The 16,231-nt window shown below is 42.6% G+C and overlaps 1 protein-coding gene across 1 annotated transcript in view; it reads right to left on the bottom strand.

The window, feature by feature from the left end:
- LOC135552922 (TNF receptor-associated factor 4-like) overlaps positions 1-14,957 on the bottom strand; it is a 42,816-nt gene extending 27,859 nt beyond the window's left edge. Inside the window, exon 1 of the mRNA XM_064984865.1 lies at positions 14,408-14,957. Within this exon, the coding sequence (XP_064840937.1) occupies positions 14,408-14,550 (143 nt within the window). The 5' untranslated portion in view covers positions 14,551-14,957. The remainder of the gene's footprint in view (positions 1-14,407) is intronic.
- Between the last annotated feature and the right edge of the window lie 1,274 nt (positions 14,958-16,231).

Genomic DNA, 16,231 nt, shown 5'->3' with positions numbered 1-16,231 from the left:
ATGCTGCTTGCTTTCAAAAGGTGATCAAAAGGACGCCTTACCCTGGCAATTTTCTATGGTGACACTTCAGAGCAAAAACAGCCTTACATAATAATCATTTATATTTCTGCTCTACCTGCATTTCCATGTATCTGACATTTAGGAAAAAGCCATTTTTCTTGTTTTGTCAGTAAGCCAATTCATTTCAAGTCAGTGTGTCTGAGCTGTGCACCTCACAGCTGGTGACCGTTTGAGAGGGCCCTGTGCTGGCTGTGGCCATGGTAACAGTGAGGGAAGGTGAGGCTCTTTGTGTGAGAGAGAGCTCAGTAAGCAGACAGGGGGCTGCTGCCTGTGGTCTAGCCGGTGACGTACACGTGTTCACACACGCCATAAGGCCAGAAAGCTCGTCTCCGGACATGCTGTGGCTCCTGTTTCCCTTATCAGTCTGAATCTCAAGCCCACAAACATTCAGACAGAGACATAAAATAACCTGCCAGAGAAATCTAGTCATCTCTTTCCCTCCGTCCCCTTCTCCTTGAGCCATACATGTTTGAAACCAGCATTCAGCTGCAGCTCAAGCTGCTGTCCACTCGTCTTTTTGAGGATGTCTTTTCTTTGTTTAGCCAGGCGAGGCAGTGACGTCAAAAAGACTCCTTTGTGTCGAAACAGCTAGAAGGCAGTGCTCCTGTTGTATGCATTCTTTAAACTGCTCATGTTGCCAGGAGTGACAACATTGAGTAGCCATGTGAATTTTACTAAACATAAACAAAGCACAATGGCCCAGTTTAGTGTTACACTATTTGTGTACATAAGTCTGGCCCTGCTTTCTATGACGGTGGAGAGGGAGAGAGAGCTAAAGGTAGCAAGAGAGAGAGAAAATTCAGCAGGTTTCTCTTGTTCAACGGTATTGATTTACAGGTCCGGATGATGACTGAAAGGAGCGACACTGAACAAAAGCCAAATTGAAATGGGAAATTAATTAAGAAATGAATGAGACGAGAGACTGCAATGAGACAAATGCTCTCTCATCCTAAACAGAGCGGTAGTGAATGATGCATCTGGCCACGAACGTGAGCTAGTCACTTACTCCGCTCGGCTCTTTCATAGGATCAATAGCCCATCTGTGCAGGGGGAGGAGAAGGGAGGATTGGAGGAGGCTGTGCATTGTTGACATATCTGAAATGAGCTGTGAGAGAGAAGGGAGGATGCCACACAGACAGAGAGTGGTGGTGGTGGATGGTCATTGGGGTTTTAGTTAGTTGTCCAACACAGTAAGTAGAGCTAGCTGATGTTAAGGTAGGGCAGGAAGGAAGGGAGCCATCGTCACAACGGCCCTTTCACTGGCCAGGGGGAGTGGGCTGAACGGAAAGGCTTAGGGTTGAATGGCAATGACCTTAACATTGAAGGGGCCTCTCCCGAATAAATGACTATAATTCAGGATGTGTGTGTATGCTTTTAGTGAAAAGCTTAACTGCTATGCCAACACCTGTTCTAGTCTACAGTGGACCCTTTCACTAAGACAGGTGCCTTCCCCACGTTCCAGTCCCATTGGCCAGCTGCTCTCCTTTCAGAGCCCAGACACAGATTCTTCACATGCCTGGGCGTCCACTCAGCAACCAGAACCAATGGTCAGTCAGTTAGCTGCCTGCCTTCCGCTAATGAGCCTCTCACAACATCAACTACCCCTCACAGACATGCTTCCAATAGCTCTCATGACTACTGGGTTTAATAGAAAGTAGTCAGTTGCCTCTCTTGGGGAAGAAATTGTATACATTAATTAATGCATTATACTAGCTTAATGTATGTGGGTGTCTGAGCATGTGTGTGCATGTGTTCATTTGCAGAGGGCCTGTCAGCTTTACAGCAAGTGCAGAAGTTTCTGCACAACACAGACAGATTGGGGGAAGTCAATTAGCTCAACAGGGAGCAGTGCGGTGATGTAGCCGAGCAGTGGAATGGGGTTCGAACAGCTAAGCACAAGCTGTGCCATGGCCAAGCAGACCCTCCCATGTCCGCTGTGTAACCTTGAATTGGTCATTAGGGTAATCTGCCTATCCATCCACCTCCTAACATCCCTCATCACTTCCCAGTTCCCACAATCTTAACCTAAACTCTCTTCGTTGTACATTGTCCATTAATCCTGATGTAGTCTGTGAGGGCTAGTATGTTTCACAATAAACACCTTACATTAGCCCTTTCACATTACATGCACGTGTAGGCACTGGCCATGCTGGGAGGGCTGCCAACTGCTCAGGCTCCAGTGACAGGGCTGGGACTGGCAGCTTGGCCCCAGCATGCTCTCTGTGTGAGGGGCAAGGTGCTCCGCTGCATAACTGGAATGCCTACCACCTTTGTTAGCCTGAAGAGCTGCCAGATTCCGAGCTGTTTGAATAAGACCTCCTATAGCCATGGACGAGTCTCGGCAAGTCCCAAACCTGCTCTAGGGATGCTTCATGCACACTTTGTATAAGACCAACAATGTTGATAAAGAGAACTGGGAAGATAAGAGCCTTGATGCAGGAATGTTGTCAGCGTATTTGGAGAGGCTAGACAAGAATTTTAAGTGCTTTCTCTCTTTGAGAGGTGTGAAATTTTGTCCTGAAAAAATGTACATAGACTTACTCACATTTTCCTAGCTTAGACCAACAATTAGCATCACGAAGCCCTTACACCAGTGACCAAGGCATAGAAAATTACTATTGCAGAAAATTCAACCAAATGACCCTAGTTCCCACTAAGGGAGTTTGAGAATAGCAACTGGGCCGTCCAGTCCATAAGGGAGAGAGTCTGTGTGAAGGAACTCTGCAGCTGTGCGAAACAGACCGATAGCATTCTCTCAGTGATGTCATCATCACAGCTGGACGTCTAAAGCCCATCAGCTTCCTCCCATGAGACCCTATACAATGACATCATCCTGCAATGTCCTGGCTCACATCCATATCACTCCTCGTATGGTACAGGGGGTCTTATGGGAAAACGCTTGGAGAACAGTAAGGCTTATGTTCTGCCAAGGAGCTGAATGAGAAAAGATGGTGCCCTAAAGATAAATGGATGGGTGACTTCAGGTTTCAGCATGCACTGTATATCATGCCATGTGAGTGACGCACAAAATGTTCAGTGAGTATACAATACTCCCTCAACCACATACACTCACGCCCAGCCACACTCACACGTAAACACAAGCACACATCATCACCTTTGCAAGTGTAGACGTTGTTTTACAGTCACACCCACAACAGAAACCTCTTATCAGGGCAATAGAAACATCCTGGTGGTGTAAGTTCCATACAGGTTGACAAAATACAACCTTGTTGGTTTGTTGTTTTAGTGAGGTCATCCATTACAAACAACAAAGGATTAATGCATTCCCCAGGTTACCGGAGTTTGCCTAATTCTGAAAAACCTAATGGAATACAGAACAAGTATTTTTTTTATTGACCATATCTGTGAAGGCCATCAAATCAGTGTGTCCATGTAAAGTAACGACTACTGTACCAGTTGATTTGGGTGAATGAGCACCATATAGGTCATGGAGTCATTCTGAAGGGCAGAGCTATAATTCATACGGTATGTGTAACTGACATGTTAAACTTGAAAAGATCAGTGGACTTTCACACAATGGATCGCTTCAAAGTCCATGCACGTGTGAGGAAGTACTGGTTTAGTTTCTCTCAATAGGGATAGGCTACATTGGGATATTTCCATGTCAGGTTGTGTCCACCCTGCCTCTCTTTTACTGTATATCAGGTACTAGCTCTGGGGTAGTTTCTCTAGTTTCCCCTAGGTACAGATCTAATAAATCAGTTTCCCTTCCATCAATCCTAACCTGAACCATTAGTGGGAGGAAAATACAAAACTGACCCAAGATCAGTGTCTAGGAGTCACTCCTTTGTATGGGCTGCTACTGCCTCAGTGTTTATAGCCAGATTCTAGACTCCACCATTCCCAGTTCATCAGCTGGAACAGCAATATTCAGCTTTGTGGTCTTCACCACCCACCCAGAGAACAGAGTAGAGCAGAGTAGAACAGAGCAGAGGCCTGGGGGATTTCACTCCGCTAACTAAACCCCCTTCAGCGAAGCACAGTGAACTACGTTGTGCTCAGCAATAGACGAAGCAAAAATCCCTTTCACTCCGCATCCCCTTCTGTATCCTCGTGTGCCATATATACATAAATGTCTATGAAGGCCTCTGTGAAGCGACTTGAGGATGCGTGTGGGGCTGGGGACTGGAGATCCTCATTCACTGAGCCATTCATCACTAGTCCAGCTGAACCCACACACAAACAAACACACACGCTTTTTCAAAGGCCCAGCTGCCAGAGCAGGCCTGGCTCACACACAGAACTGGGCACCAGTACTCCCCAACCCCATTTAGTCCTTTAAGAGACACTAGATAAGTCCCTGGCCAAAAGTGCCTCTATTCTGCATTCCCCTATCAATCTGCACACACAATGGACAGAAGTCAATTCATCTGGCTTTAATGGAGACCAATGTTGCTCACCCAGATTCCCTCCCTCTCTCCGCTGTCTCAGACCACTTCAATCATACCCTTTTTCTTCCCTCCAAAAGCTTTCCTCACTGCAATGAGCTTTTTGTTTACTTGCTGCACACTCTCTTTCCCAGACTGCAAAAGGGATGGAAGGAAGAAGCAGGATGTGAGGAAGGAGAGAGGAAGTAGGAGGTAGCGGAGGCACTGATAATGCTGGTGATTAGGGTTGTCCCAGACTAAAAACAATTGTTATCCTGTTCTTTTGACCAATAAGTTGATCAAAATGTTTAGACTTATTTTTCCATATATTGACATACCATATGTGTTTGAATAAAATCAACTACATATGCACAGAGCTTGTCTGATAATTATATAATCAAACAGTGTGCTTAAAGTAAGACAAATGACTCAAGAAAGAGTCCGATGTTCACACAGTTAAAAGAAATGACGGCGAGTGCCTGTGTGATTTGCGCACGTTGTTTCGCTCTCCTCCCTACTGCAGCGAAAAGGCACAACAGCAAGTGTTTATTGCGCTGTCCGTGCTGAAGATGCTACATCAATTCAGCCATTTAGTTTCTTACTTGTTTCTGACTGAAAAGTTCTGTTATGGAAATCCATCATTTGTTTACGAAAAACATTCCATATTCCCTCAACCCTTGCTCTCTTTACGGGGAACATGTAAGTGTTGCATGCATGTGACCAATAGGGCCTGACCTATAGCCTATGATAATCACATAAATAAATTGGTTATAACAAACTCCCAACACAGTAATGTCGACAGCTAAATGGATGGGGAGGATGTGAAAAGAAATTAGAAATGGGCAAATGTTTCCTGGTTACTCAGGAGGGATAGGGGAAGTCCCATCTGTGGAAGACATTTGACTACTGGATATCAAGAAAAAGGAGGGTATAGGAGCAAGCGCTGCCTGAGTATTATGTGTGAGAAAGAGTAGCAGTTAGATTACAATATTATTATTTTTTCTGTCCATTTGGAACAGTGTAAACACTCAAGAAGTGTACCAGAGAGTCTGTTCTAACAAAAAAATAAGATAAAGCCTTTATTACAGCAGACTAAAAACAGTTGCATGCATTTGTGAATTGCGGTTTATTTATTGTTTAGGCTAATTATTCAAAGCGCCCTTTGTTATTCAATTTAAAAACTAAAATGCCTGATTTCATTACAAAGCATGAATGTCTCGTATGCTGTGTAATGGCATGAATGAATGAATGAATGAATGATCTATTGATTGATACAGTAGCCTATATATTGAAAGTAAGTTACGGTATTAAGAGTAAACAGGACTCTTAGGCCTAGAGCTCGATGGTGGTTATACAAGGTTAGTATACAAAGACCACTAATGATAACGACATTACTGATTATTATAATGATGATCTTAATAATAATAATTGTAAAAATACAAATAAGGAGATCAAGAAAAAGGGGGGAATAGGAGTGAGAGCTGCATGCATTTTATGTGCAATTTTTCTGCCTGTTTGAAACAGTGCTGTTTACACTAAATAAATGATAAGCTGTTCTAACGACAAAAAAAATTAAAGCCTTTATTACAGCATAGCAAAGATTAAAAACAGCCAAATCTGTGAAATTGTTTATCCGACATTTTGCCTTTGCATGAGGCTTGGTGCTCACGGAATCAGCAGGCTAATAAACAAAACTGAAACAGGCAAATAAGCAAGATCAGTCTTATTTCTGTAGATATATATGGATAATTTATAAAGCCAGGCACATTTAACAGTTCGGCTATTGATTATAAACCAAATGAAATGTCCTGTGTCCTCGTCTCTGCCTACCCCTATTGCTTTTAATCGCAATATGCTGGTTAACTTTGCTATTATGCACATAGCAACATAGGGAAAGGTGCCAATTCTACAGTGCACTGAAGATTATGTTTCAGAACCGTGGACAGTGACCGTATCCAATGCGGGAGAAAGCGCATTATATAAAATAATTAGATTTATTAGTGTTGCACCATTATTTTTTACATAATATAACCATATACAATTTTAGTATCACATCATGTCCCTGGGTCTCGACCCCACCCTGTGCAACTGGGTACTGGACTTCCTGACGGGCCGCCCCCAGGTGGTGAGGGTAGGCAACAACATCTCCACCCCGCTGATCCTCAACACTGGGTCTCCACAAGGGTGCGTTCTGAGCCCTCTCCTGTACTCCCTGTTCACCCACGACTGCGTGGCCACACACGCCTCCAACTCAATCATCAAGTTTGCAGACGACACAACAGTGGTAGGCTTGGATTACCAACAACGACTAGACGGCCTACAGGGAGGAGGTGAGGGCCCTCGGAGTGTGGTGTCAGGAAAATAACCTCACACTCAACGTCAACAAAACTAAGGAGATGATTGTGGACTTCAGGAAACAGCAGAGGGAACACCCCCCTATCCACATTGATGGAAGAGTAGTGGAGAGGGTAGTACGTTTTAAGTTCCTCGGCATACACATCACAGACAAACTTAATTGGTCCACCCACACAGACAGCATCGTGAAGAAGGCGCAGCAGCGCCACTTCAACCTCAGGAGGCTGAAGAAATTCGGCTTGTCACCAAAAGCACACAAACTTCTACAGATGCACAATCGAGAGCATCCTGGTGGGCTGTATCACCGCCTGGTACGGCAACTGCTCCGCCCACAACTGTAAGGCTCTCCAGAGGGTAGTGAGGTCTGCACAACGCATCACCGGGGGCAAACTACCTGCCCTCCAGGACACCTACACTACCCGATGTTACCGGAAGGCCATAAAGATCATCAAGGACAACAACCACCCGAGCCACTGCCTGTTCACCCCGCTATCATCCAGAAGGCGAGGTCAGTACAGGTGCATCAAAGCTGGGACCGAGAGACTGAAAAACAGCTTCTATCGCAAGGCCATCAGACTGTTAAACAGCAACCACTAACATTGAGTGGCTGCTGCCAACACACTGACTCAACTCCAGCCACTTTAATAATGGGAATTGATGTAAAATATATCACTAGCCACTTTAAACAACGCTACCTAATATAATGTTTACATACCCTACATTATTCATCTCATATGTATACGTATACACTATACTCTATATCATCTACTGCATCTTTATGTAATACATGTATCACTAGCCACTTTAACTATGCCACTTTGTTTACATACTCATCTCATATGTATATACTGTACTCGATACCATCTACTGTATTTTGCCTATGCTGCTCTGTACCATCAACTCATTCATATATCTTTATGTACATATTCTTTATCCCCTTACACTTGTGTATAAGACAGCAGTTTTGGAATTGTTAGTTAGATTACTTGTTGGTTATTACTGCATTGTCGGAACTAGAAGCACAAGCATTTCGCTACACTCGCATTAACATCTGCTAACCATGTGTATGTGACAAATAAAATTATTAGATTTTTGTGTTACTACATGTGTGGGAGATTGGAAAGCCATAAAAAAAAGTCAGGGAGCAGAGAAAAAGAGATGAGTAGGCCTATAGCCTGCATCAGCAAAACAGCACAAAGCATTCACCACGTCCCAAATGGCACCCTCTTCCCTACATAGTATGCTACTGTTGACGAGATCCCTATAGACCATGGTTAAAAGTAGTGCACTTTAACAGGGAAAAAGGTGTCATTTGGGAGACATACCAATTAGATTGTAAGCTCCACGGGACAGCAGAGGAAATCAGAAGTTACAGTAGACTACCATAGTGTTGGGGAGGCCTATCCAGGAAGAAGTTACAGTAGGTGACCATAGTGTTAGGGAGGCCCATCCAGGAAGAAGTTACAGTAGGTGACCATAGTGTTTGGGAGACATATCCTGGAATAAGTTATTGGGCAGAACAACCCAATAACTGTCCCTGTCAAGACCAGGCCGGAGCACTGTATCATTCCCACAGAGACGGCACAGTAGCATGCGTGTGACACTGCCTTGGTTCACAAACACTAACGCAAGATAGATGACTCCATGTATGGGATGGGTTAGGCACGTAAGGCTGCTCTTGCCCTATATCATGGGGATAATAGTTTTTTTTAATCGTTTGAGTGTTTATTCTCCTTTGCTCATGAGGTATTCAGCTAATTGCCAAGGCCTATGATAAGCGTTTTGCCGTCGCCAACCAGGGTTGCGTCCCAAATGGCACCCTATTCCCTATACAGTACACTACTTTTCACCAGAGCCTTATGGGCCCTGGCCAAAAATATGGAATAGGGTGCCATTTGGGACACAGGTCAAGACCAGCATACATAGTGGTACAGCATGTGATTCACAGTTGATTGCAGAAGTGATAAGCCTCAGGTCTGTGCTTGCTCTACTACCCCATGACTCTACATCAGAGCTGGGCCAGGCAGCCTTCAGGGCTTCTGCCTGTTGGCCTGTTGTATTTAAACATTCCTCCCTCCCTCTCTCTCCTTGGGTGGAAACACAGCCCATTAGCATCACATGCTGACAGACTGACAGGCAAGCGAAACCTTTTCTTCACAAAGACATGATTCAGCAAATAAAGCTATTATTGTGTCAAAAGTAGTGGGTCTGTCAGAGAAAAGGGAAATGTTATTGTACGATAGCATATGAAAAGTGTAAAACCTGAAGCAATGATCTCACCTGCATCTTGTGCAACCCCTTCTTGTGCAATGGTCTGTGTCCTCGGTTTGCAGTGTGCTAACTAAGCCAATGGAAACACACTCAGTGAACTCCGCTACGTGTGGATTTTTACTGGGTTAATCAATTGACTAGATTAAAGTGTGAGATCGATGGAGAGGTGAAGTGGCTGTCAAATAGCCTAAACCCCATGTCAGCTGGACCAATAGGATCCTGACAGATGAAGAAAGAAGTAAAGTAGGAGTGGACAAACCTCATGAGGCATCGAAATGTTTTAGAGGATAAAATACCAGTCAGAAAAAGTGTGATGTTTTCTAGGCTGAGAAAACAATGCGTTATGAAAACAGCCAAGAGATTGGGGCCTCTATGTTTGGCACGACAGTTTAACAAGCTTACCAAGTCAATAATGTCACTGACATTGTAAGTCACTGACATTGCATGCGTCCCAAATGCCACCCTATTCCCTATACATAGCATTCGTAAAGTATTCAGACCACTTACAGTTTTTTACATTTAGTTCCATTCCAGCTTGATTTTAAAATGGATTAAAATTGCCCTTTTCTATCTACACACAATACCCCATAATGATAAAGCGAACAGGTTTTTTGAATTTTTTGCAAATGTATTAAAAATAAAAAAATCTGAAAAACCTTATGTACATACAGTTGAAGTCAGAAGATTACATACACTTATGCTGGAGTCATTAAAACTAATTTTCCAACCACTCCACAAATTTATTGTTAACAAACTATAGTTTTGGCAAGTCAGTTAGGACATCTACTTTGTGCATGACACAAGTAATTTTTCCAGCAATTGTTTACAGTCAGATTATTTCACTTATAGTTCACTGTATCACAATTCCAGTGGGTCAGAAGTTTACATGCACTAAGTTGACTGTGCCTTTAAACAGCTTGGACAATTCCAGAAAATGATTTAATGGCTTTAGAAGCTTCCGATAGGCTAATTGACATCATTTGAGTCAATTGGAGGTGTACCTGTGGATGTATTTCAAGGCCTACCTTCAAACTCAGTGCCTCTTTGCTAGACATCATCGGAAAATCAAAAGAAATCAGGCAAGACCTCAGAAAAGAAATTGTAGACCTCCACAAGTCTGGTTCATCTTTGGGAGCAATTCCCAAACGCCTGAAGGTACCATGTTCATCTGTAAAAACAATAGTACGCAAGTATAAACACCATGGGACCACGAGGCCATCATACCGCCGAGGAAGGAGACGCGTTCTGTCTCCTAGATATGAACGTGCTTTGGTGCGAAAAGTGCAAATCAATCCCAGAACAACAGCAGAGGACCTTGTGAAGATGCTGGAGGAAATCGGTACAAAAGTATCTATATCCACAGTAAAACAAGTCCTATATCGACATAACCTGAAAGGCCGCTCAGCAAGGAAGAAGCCACTGCTCCAAAACCGCCATAAAAAAGACAGACTATGGTTTGCAACTTCACATGGGGACAAAGATCGTACTTTTTGTCTGATGAAACAAAAATAGAACTGTTTGGCCATAATGACCATCGTTATGTTTGGAGGAAAAAGGGGGAGGCTTGCAAGCCGAAGAACACCCTCCCAACTGTGAAGCACAGGGGTGGCAGCATCATGTTGTGGGGGTGCTTTGCTGCAGGAGGGAGTGGTGCACTTCACAAAATAGATGGCATCATGAGGGGGGAAAATTATGTGGATATATTGAAGCAACATCTCAAGACATCAGTCAGGAAGTTAAAGCTTGGTTGCAAATGGGTCTTTCAAATGGACAATGATCCCAAGCATACTTCCAAAGTTGTGGTAAAATGGCTTAAGGACAACAAAGTCAGGGTATTGGAGTGGTCATCAAAGCCCTGACCTCAATCCTATAGAAAATGTGTGGGCAGAACTGAAAAAGTGTGTGTGAGCAAGGAGGCCTACAAACCTGACTTAGTTACACCAGCTCTGTCAGGAGGAATGGGCCAAAATTCATCCAACTTATTGTGGGAAGCTTGTGGAAGGTTACTCGAAATGTTTGACCCAAGTTTAAATTGTTTAAGGCAATGCTACCAAATACTAATTGAGTGTATTTAAACTTCTGACCCACTGGGAATGTGATGAAAGAAATAAAACTGAAAGAAATCTCTACTATTATTCTGACATTTCACATCCTTAAAATAAAGTGGTGATCCTAACTGACATAAAACAGGGATTTTTTTTACAGGGATCAAATGTCAGGAATTGTGAAAAACTGAGTTTAAATGTATTTGGCTAAAGTGTATGTAAACTTCCGACTTCAACTGGAAGTGTTCAGACTCCTGGCTAGGAAACTCAATTTTGAGTTCAGGTGCATCCTGTTTCCATTAATCATCCTTGACATGTTTCTACAACTTTATTGGAGTCCACGTGTAGTAAATGCAACTGATTGGACATGATTTGGAAAGGCACACACCTATCGAAACTCAGCAAAAGAAGAAACGTCCCTTTTTCAGGACCGTGTCTTTCAAAGACTTTCAAAATCTTCATTGTAAAGGGTTTAAACACTGTTTTTCATACTTGCTCAATGAACCATAAACAATTAATGAACATGCACCTGTGGAACGGTCGTTAAGACACTAACAGCTTACAGACGGTAAGCAATTAATGTCACAGTTATGAAACATTAGACACTAAAAAGAGGCCTTTCTACTGACTCTGAAAAACACCAAAAGAAAGATGCCCAGGGTCCCTGCTCAGCTGCGTGAACGTGCCTTAGACATGCTGCAAGGAGGCATGAGGACTGCAGATGTGGCCAGGGCAATAAATCGCAATGTCCGTACTGTGAGATGCCTAAGACAGCGCTACAGGGAGACAGGACTGGCAGCTGATCGTCCTCGCAGTGGCTTAATGCAATTGGCGGCAACACCAGATACTGACTGTTACTTTTCATTTTGACCCCCCCTTTGTTCAGTGACACATTATTCAATTTCTGTTAAGTCACATGAATGTGGAACTTGTTCAGCTTATGCCTCAGTTGTTGAATCTTGTTATGTTCATACAACTATTTACACATGTTAAGTTTGTTGAAAATAAATGCAGTTGACAGTGAGAGGATGATTTATTTGGTCCAACAGTTGACTCCTTCAAGACTGTTGAAAAGCATTCCAGGTGAAGCTGGTTGAGAGAATGCCAAGAGTGTTCAAAGCTGTCTTCAAGGCAAAGGGTGGACACTGAAGAAATCAAATACATTTTGATTTGTTTAACACTTTTTGGGTTACTACATGATTCCATATGTGTAACTGCATAGTTTTGATGTCTTCCATATTATTCTACAAAGTAGAAAATTGTAAAAAAATATATAAAAAAACCCTTGAATGAGTAGGTGTCCAAAATGTTGACTGGTACTGTACATAAAGTAAGACCCCAAGTATTTCAGTCATCTTTCAATGGGTGGTGGGGGGATGTGGTAGTGGTGAAGAGGTATGAGGAACTCAAGTGGCTCATAACTAAATCTTAATTTTGGCAGCAATTTTACACTGTACGTGACCATGACAGAGGCTCTGTTCCAAATGGCACCCTACCCCCTATATACTGAAGTGCACTACTTCTGAGTCATATCGGCCCTTGTCAAAAATAGTACACTATATAGGGGATAGAGTTCCATTTGGGACATATCTTCTCTCGGGCTCAGACATGGCTCATTGTATATTTATTCCTTGTGTGATTATTTCTCTATTTTTCTCTCTGTATTGTTGAGAAGGGCCTGTAAGCATGTCACTGTCAGTCTACACCGGCTGTTTTCAAACCATGTGACAAATAAAATGATTCTAAAGTGATTTGAATTTGATGACCTCCGAGTGAATGGGCGCCAGTCTCTCAGCACACTTGTGCCCTTAATCCAATAAAGGAATCTGTCTAATCCCCCCTCATCCAAGGCAGTGCCACTGCTGACTACCCCAGCACCCCTACCACCCTGCCCCCTCCCCCTGACCCAAAACCCAGCCAGGCAGGCACATAGCCTCAGGGCAAAAAGACAGACAGACAGGATGGGAGGATAGGCCAGGGTCCCCTATGCCTGACCGGATGAAAACACACACACATTAACAAACATGCACACACACAGATATATTTCCATGCAGGCTCACACACACAAACAGACAACCTCAAACATGCCTCTCCCCTCTCTCGGTCTGTCCCTGGCCCTGAGGTCTTAACATTAGATAATTGTTTACATGTGTCATGGTAGGCGACTACAGCTAGAATGGCAGCAAAGTCTGCAAAACCAACAACTACTGAAACATTACTTCCTCATCACAGAATTTAAACTGACGGTTTATTATTATCTGAAACCTACATGCACAATATTACAATTGCAGTGTGCCAAATGATGATGCAAACAAGACATTGTTTTCTCTTCTGTTTTATGGCCTTTTAGAGCTTGAGTTCTCATTGGTGGCTCCCAGACTTCTGCCAGTTGGGCAAATTTGAATTCAGTTATGGAAAATAAAGAAACTGACTTCATGAAAGATTTGCATGTATAAACAACACCCCCAATGGCTGTTGTATTGTCATGCTGTATCATAATATACCACACATATCTACCCGGAGGATATTACATTCAGAAATATAGAATCATATTTGGACAAAAATAAATCAATTTGGCTAATCTGGAGGAATAAAGTTGACATGAGTGAAATATGTTCTAAACATTTTCAATACCATAGGCTGGGTAGGTGAGGCAGTGGTATTCAAAAATTTTCAGCAGGGGACCAAATTTCTACTCTATTTTGGGGGGGAAATAATTTATTGTGACCCAACCCTACCCCAAACATGACAACCTTAAAATCGGTACATTTCGATTTTTACATCAACAAATAACCTTCAATTCATGTTTTTAATCTCTTATCAAAATTTAAAAGGAACCAATAAATACAATTTAAAAAATATTTAAATGATCGTTCTCAAAAACGTTGGTGTATTGTCCCATATAATACTATGTCCTAATTTATTGTTAAGGGTTTAAGTCACCACCACTTCCTTTACCTATAATTTTGCTTCACCTGTGAGTGCAAAGGCCTTACAAAGGAAGGACACGCCTACAGGGTTTGTTTACATATATACTTTCCAACTGAAACTTTCACATGCGGACAAAGACATATTTATGGTTAGTTCCTATAGTGTGATCCATAGACAAGACACATGTAGCGCGCGCGCACAGCGAGAGAGATACAGGGAGAAGTTTGAAAACAAGTTTTTTCAGTGTTCTTTAAGGCTGTGTATACAGAACACATCAAAATGCTAAATCATTATTGCAATCCAATAGGCTAGTAGCTTTTGATCTGGAACACACACTCGCACGCACGCGCAGCTTACCTTAAGAATTCTTGTAGACAGGTGTCACAAAATCGGTGGCCACACGTAGAAACTTGAACAGGCTCGCGCATGGCTTTACTGCATAATGGACATTGAAAACGTCTCTTCGGTTTCTCCAGAAATTTGTAATCAAACCCCGGCATTGCTGCAGGATTCGTCGAAATACACTACAGAATAATGTTTCTCCCTTCGCCTCTGTCCTGTCCTACTGCGTGATTTGGGGTATGATGTCACCAGTGTCTCTCTTTTGATGGCCGTGAACAGAGAAATTCTCCGATATTCATGTCCCCTTCGCCAGCCAGTGACAAATCGGTTTACGAGACGAGAGTATAGACCGATTCAGTTCCGCCGTCTCTCCAGCAACAGGGTGACCGAGTGCATTGAAACAAAGGGAATCCTCGACAGTACAAACGTTTTTGCATAAAAACCTGACGATGTCTTCTTCTGACAATCTTCCTCTGCGTCTAGAAAAGCAGGAAAATCTTCGGTATATGTCTCTCAGCAGAGGTGTAACACTGACAGATTGAAGACAATGCTCTCATCTCATCTGCTTAGGTACAAAGCCCCGCCTACTATTTTTCTTGCGGGAGGAGTCGAACGTGAAATCAACATAGCCTATTTGCTTTTCTCTGGTCTGGGTCAATGATATCTCCTCTGATTTGTTTTATTTGTCAGCTATGTAATTCAAGTCTCTTTTTTATGAGTTGAATGATATCAATCTAAAATGAATGGAAATAAGGTAGGGTTTCACCTGCAAATTAATTGGCTTGAATTAAGTAGTTTGAAAGGAGTATGTTCATTTTTGAAAAAGTACAGATGTTTAATGTTCAATAAAAAAGTGAAATATTTGTTTTGCATATCCTAAACCCTGCTCAGAAAACAAGATGTATTGATGAATTGACCCTAAGTAGACACATGAATTACTAATTAGGAAGAGCTGCCCTCTGGTGGTGAAACTGAAAAAGAAGAGTTTGATATTCATGGTGTTGCAGATAAATTTGATAAACGATATTAAACATTGACTTCGATAATTGTCGGAAGTGGTTTCAAATGACTGGACAATATCTTGTCTTAAAAATCTTTACAATTGTGTCCATTTACAATTGTTCAATAGCTATAGGTTGTCATCACCAACCTTGTTGCTTCAGGATTACATCATTACACAGGCACAGTCACGTGCGCTTTCTTCAAGTAAGTGGCGAAAACCCGCCACAGCATTGTGGTATTACTAAATCATAGAGTACATCAATAGAGTCATTAAATAGAGTACCACAGTATGAATCATAATACCCATAAAACATAAGGGCCAAATATGGAAATGGTTCCAATCGTTTTTCCACCATACATTTTTTCCATAGGGGATTTTAGAAACACTTAAAATAAGGGCTGTGTTTTGTGTAGGCTTACTCTGGCCTGACATTTGGATAACCTGTCAATCTTTCTAGGACAAAGTTACTTTTTTGTATTTTACCCCCTTTTTTCGTCTCAACGCTGCAACTCCCCAATGGGCTCGGGAGGCGAAGGTCGAATCATGCATCCTCCGAAACATGACCCACCAAACCGCACTTCTTAACACCCGCCGCTTAACCCGGAAGCCAGCCTCACCAATGTGTCAGAGAAAACACTGTTCAACTGACAACTGATTTCAGCCTGGGATGGTACCAGGTTTCTTCCAGGCGTGATGCTTGGCATTCAGGCCAAAGAGTTCAATATGGGTTTCATCAGACCAGAGACTCTTGTTTCTCATGGTCTGAGAGTCTTTAGGTGCCTTTTTCCAACTCCAAGCAGGCTGTCATGTGTATTTTACTGAAGAGTGGCTTCCAT

Source organism: Oncorhynchus masou, chromosome 13 (assembly GCF_036934945.1).
Source record: "Oncorhynchus masou masou isolate Uvic2021 chromosome 13, UVic_Omas_1.1, whole genome shotgun sequence".
Classification (NCBI taxonomy): domain Eukaryota; kingdom Metazoa; phylum Chordata; class Actinopteri; order Salmoniformes; family Salmonidae; genus Oncorhynchus; species Oncorhynchus masou.
Note: the sequence above shows the minus strand (reverse complement) of the source record. Positions and strands in the feature narration are given on the sequence as shown.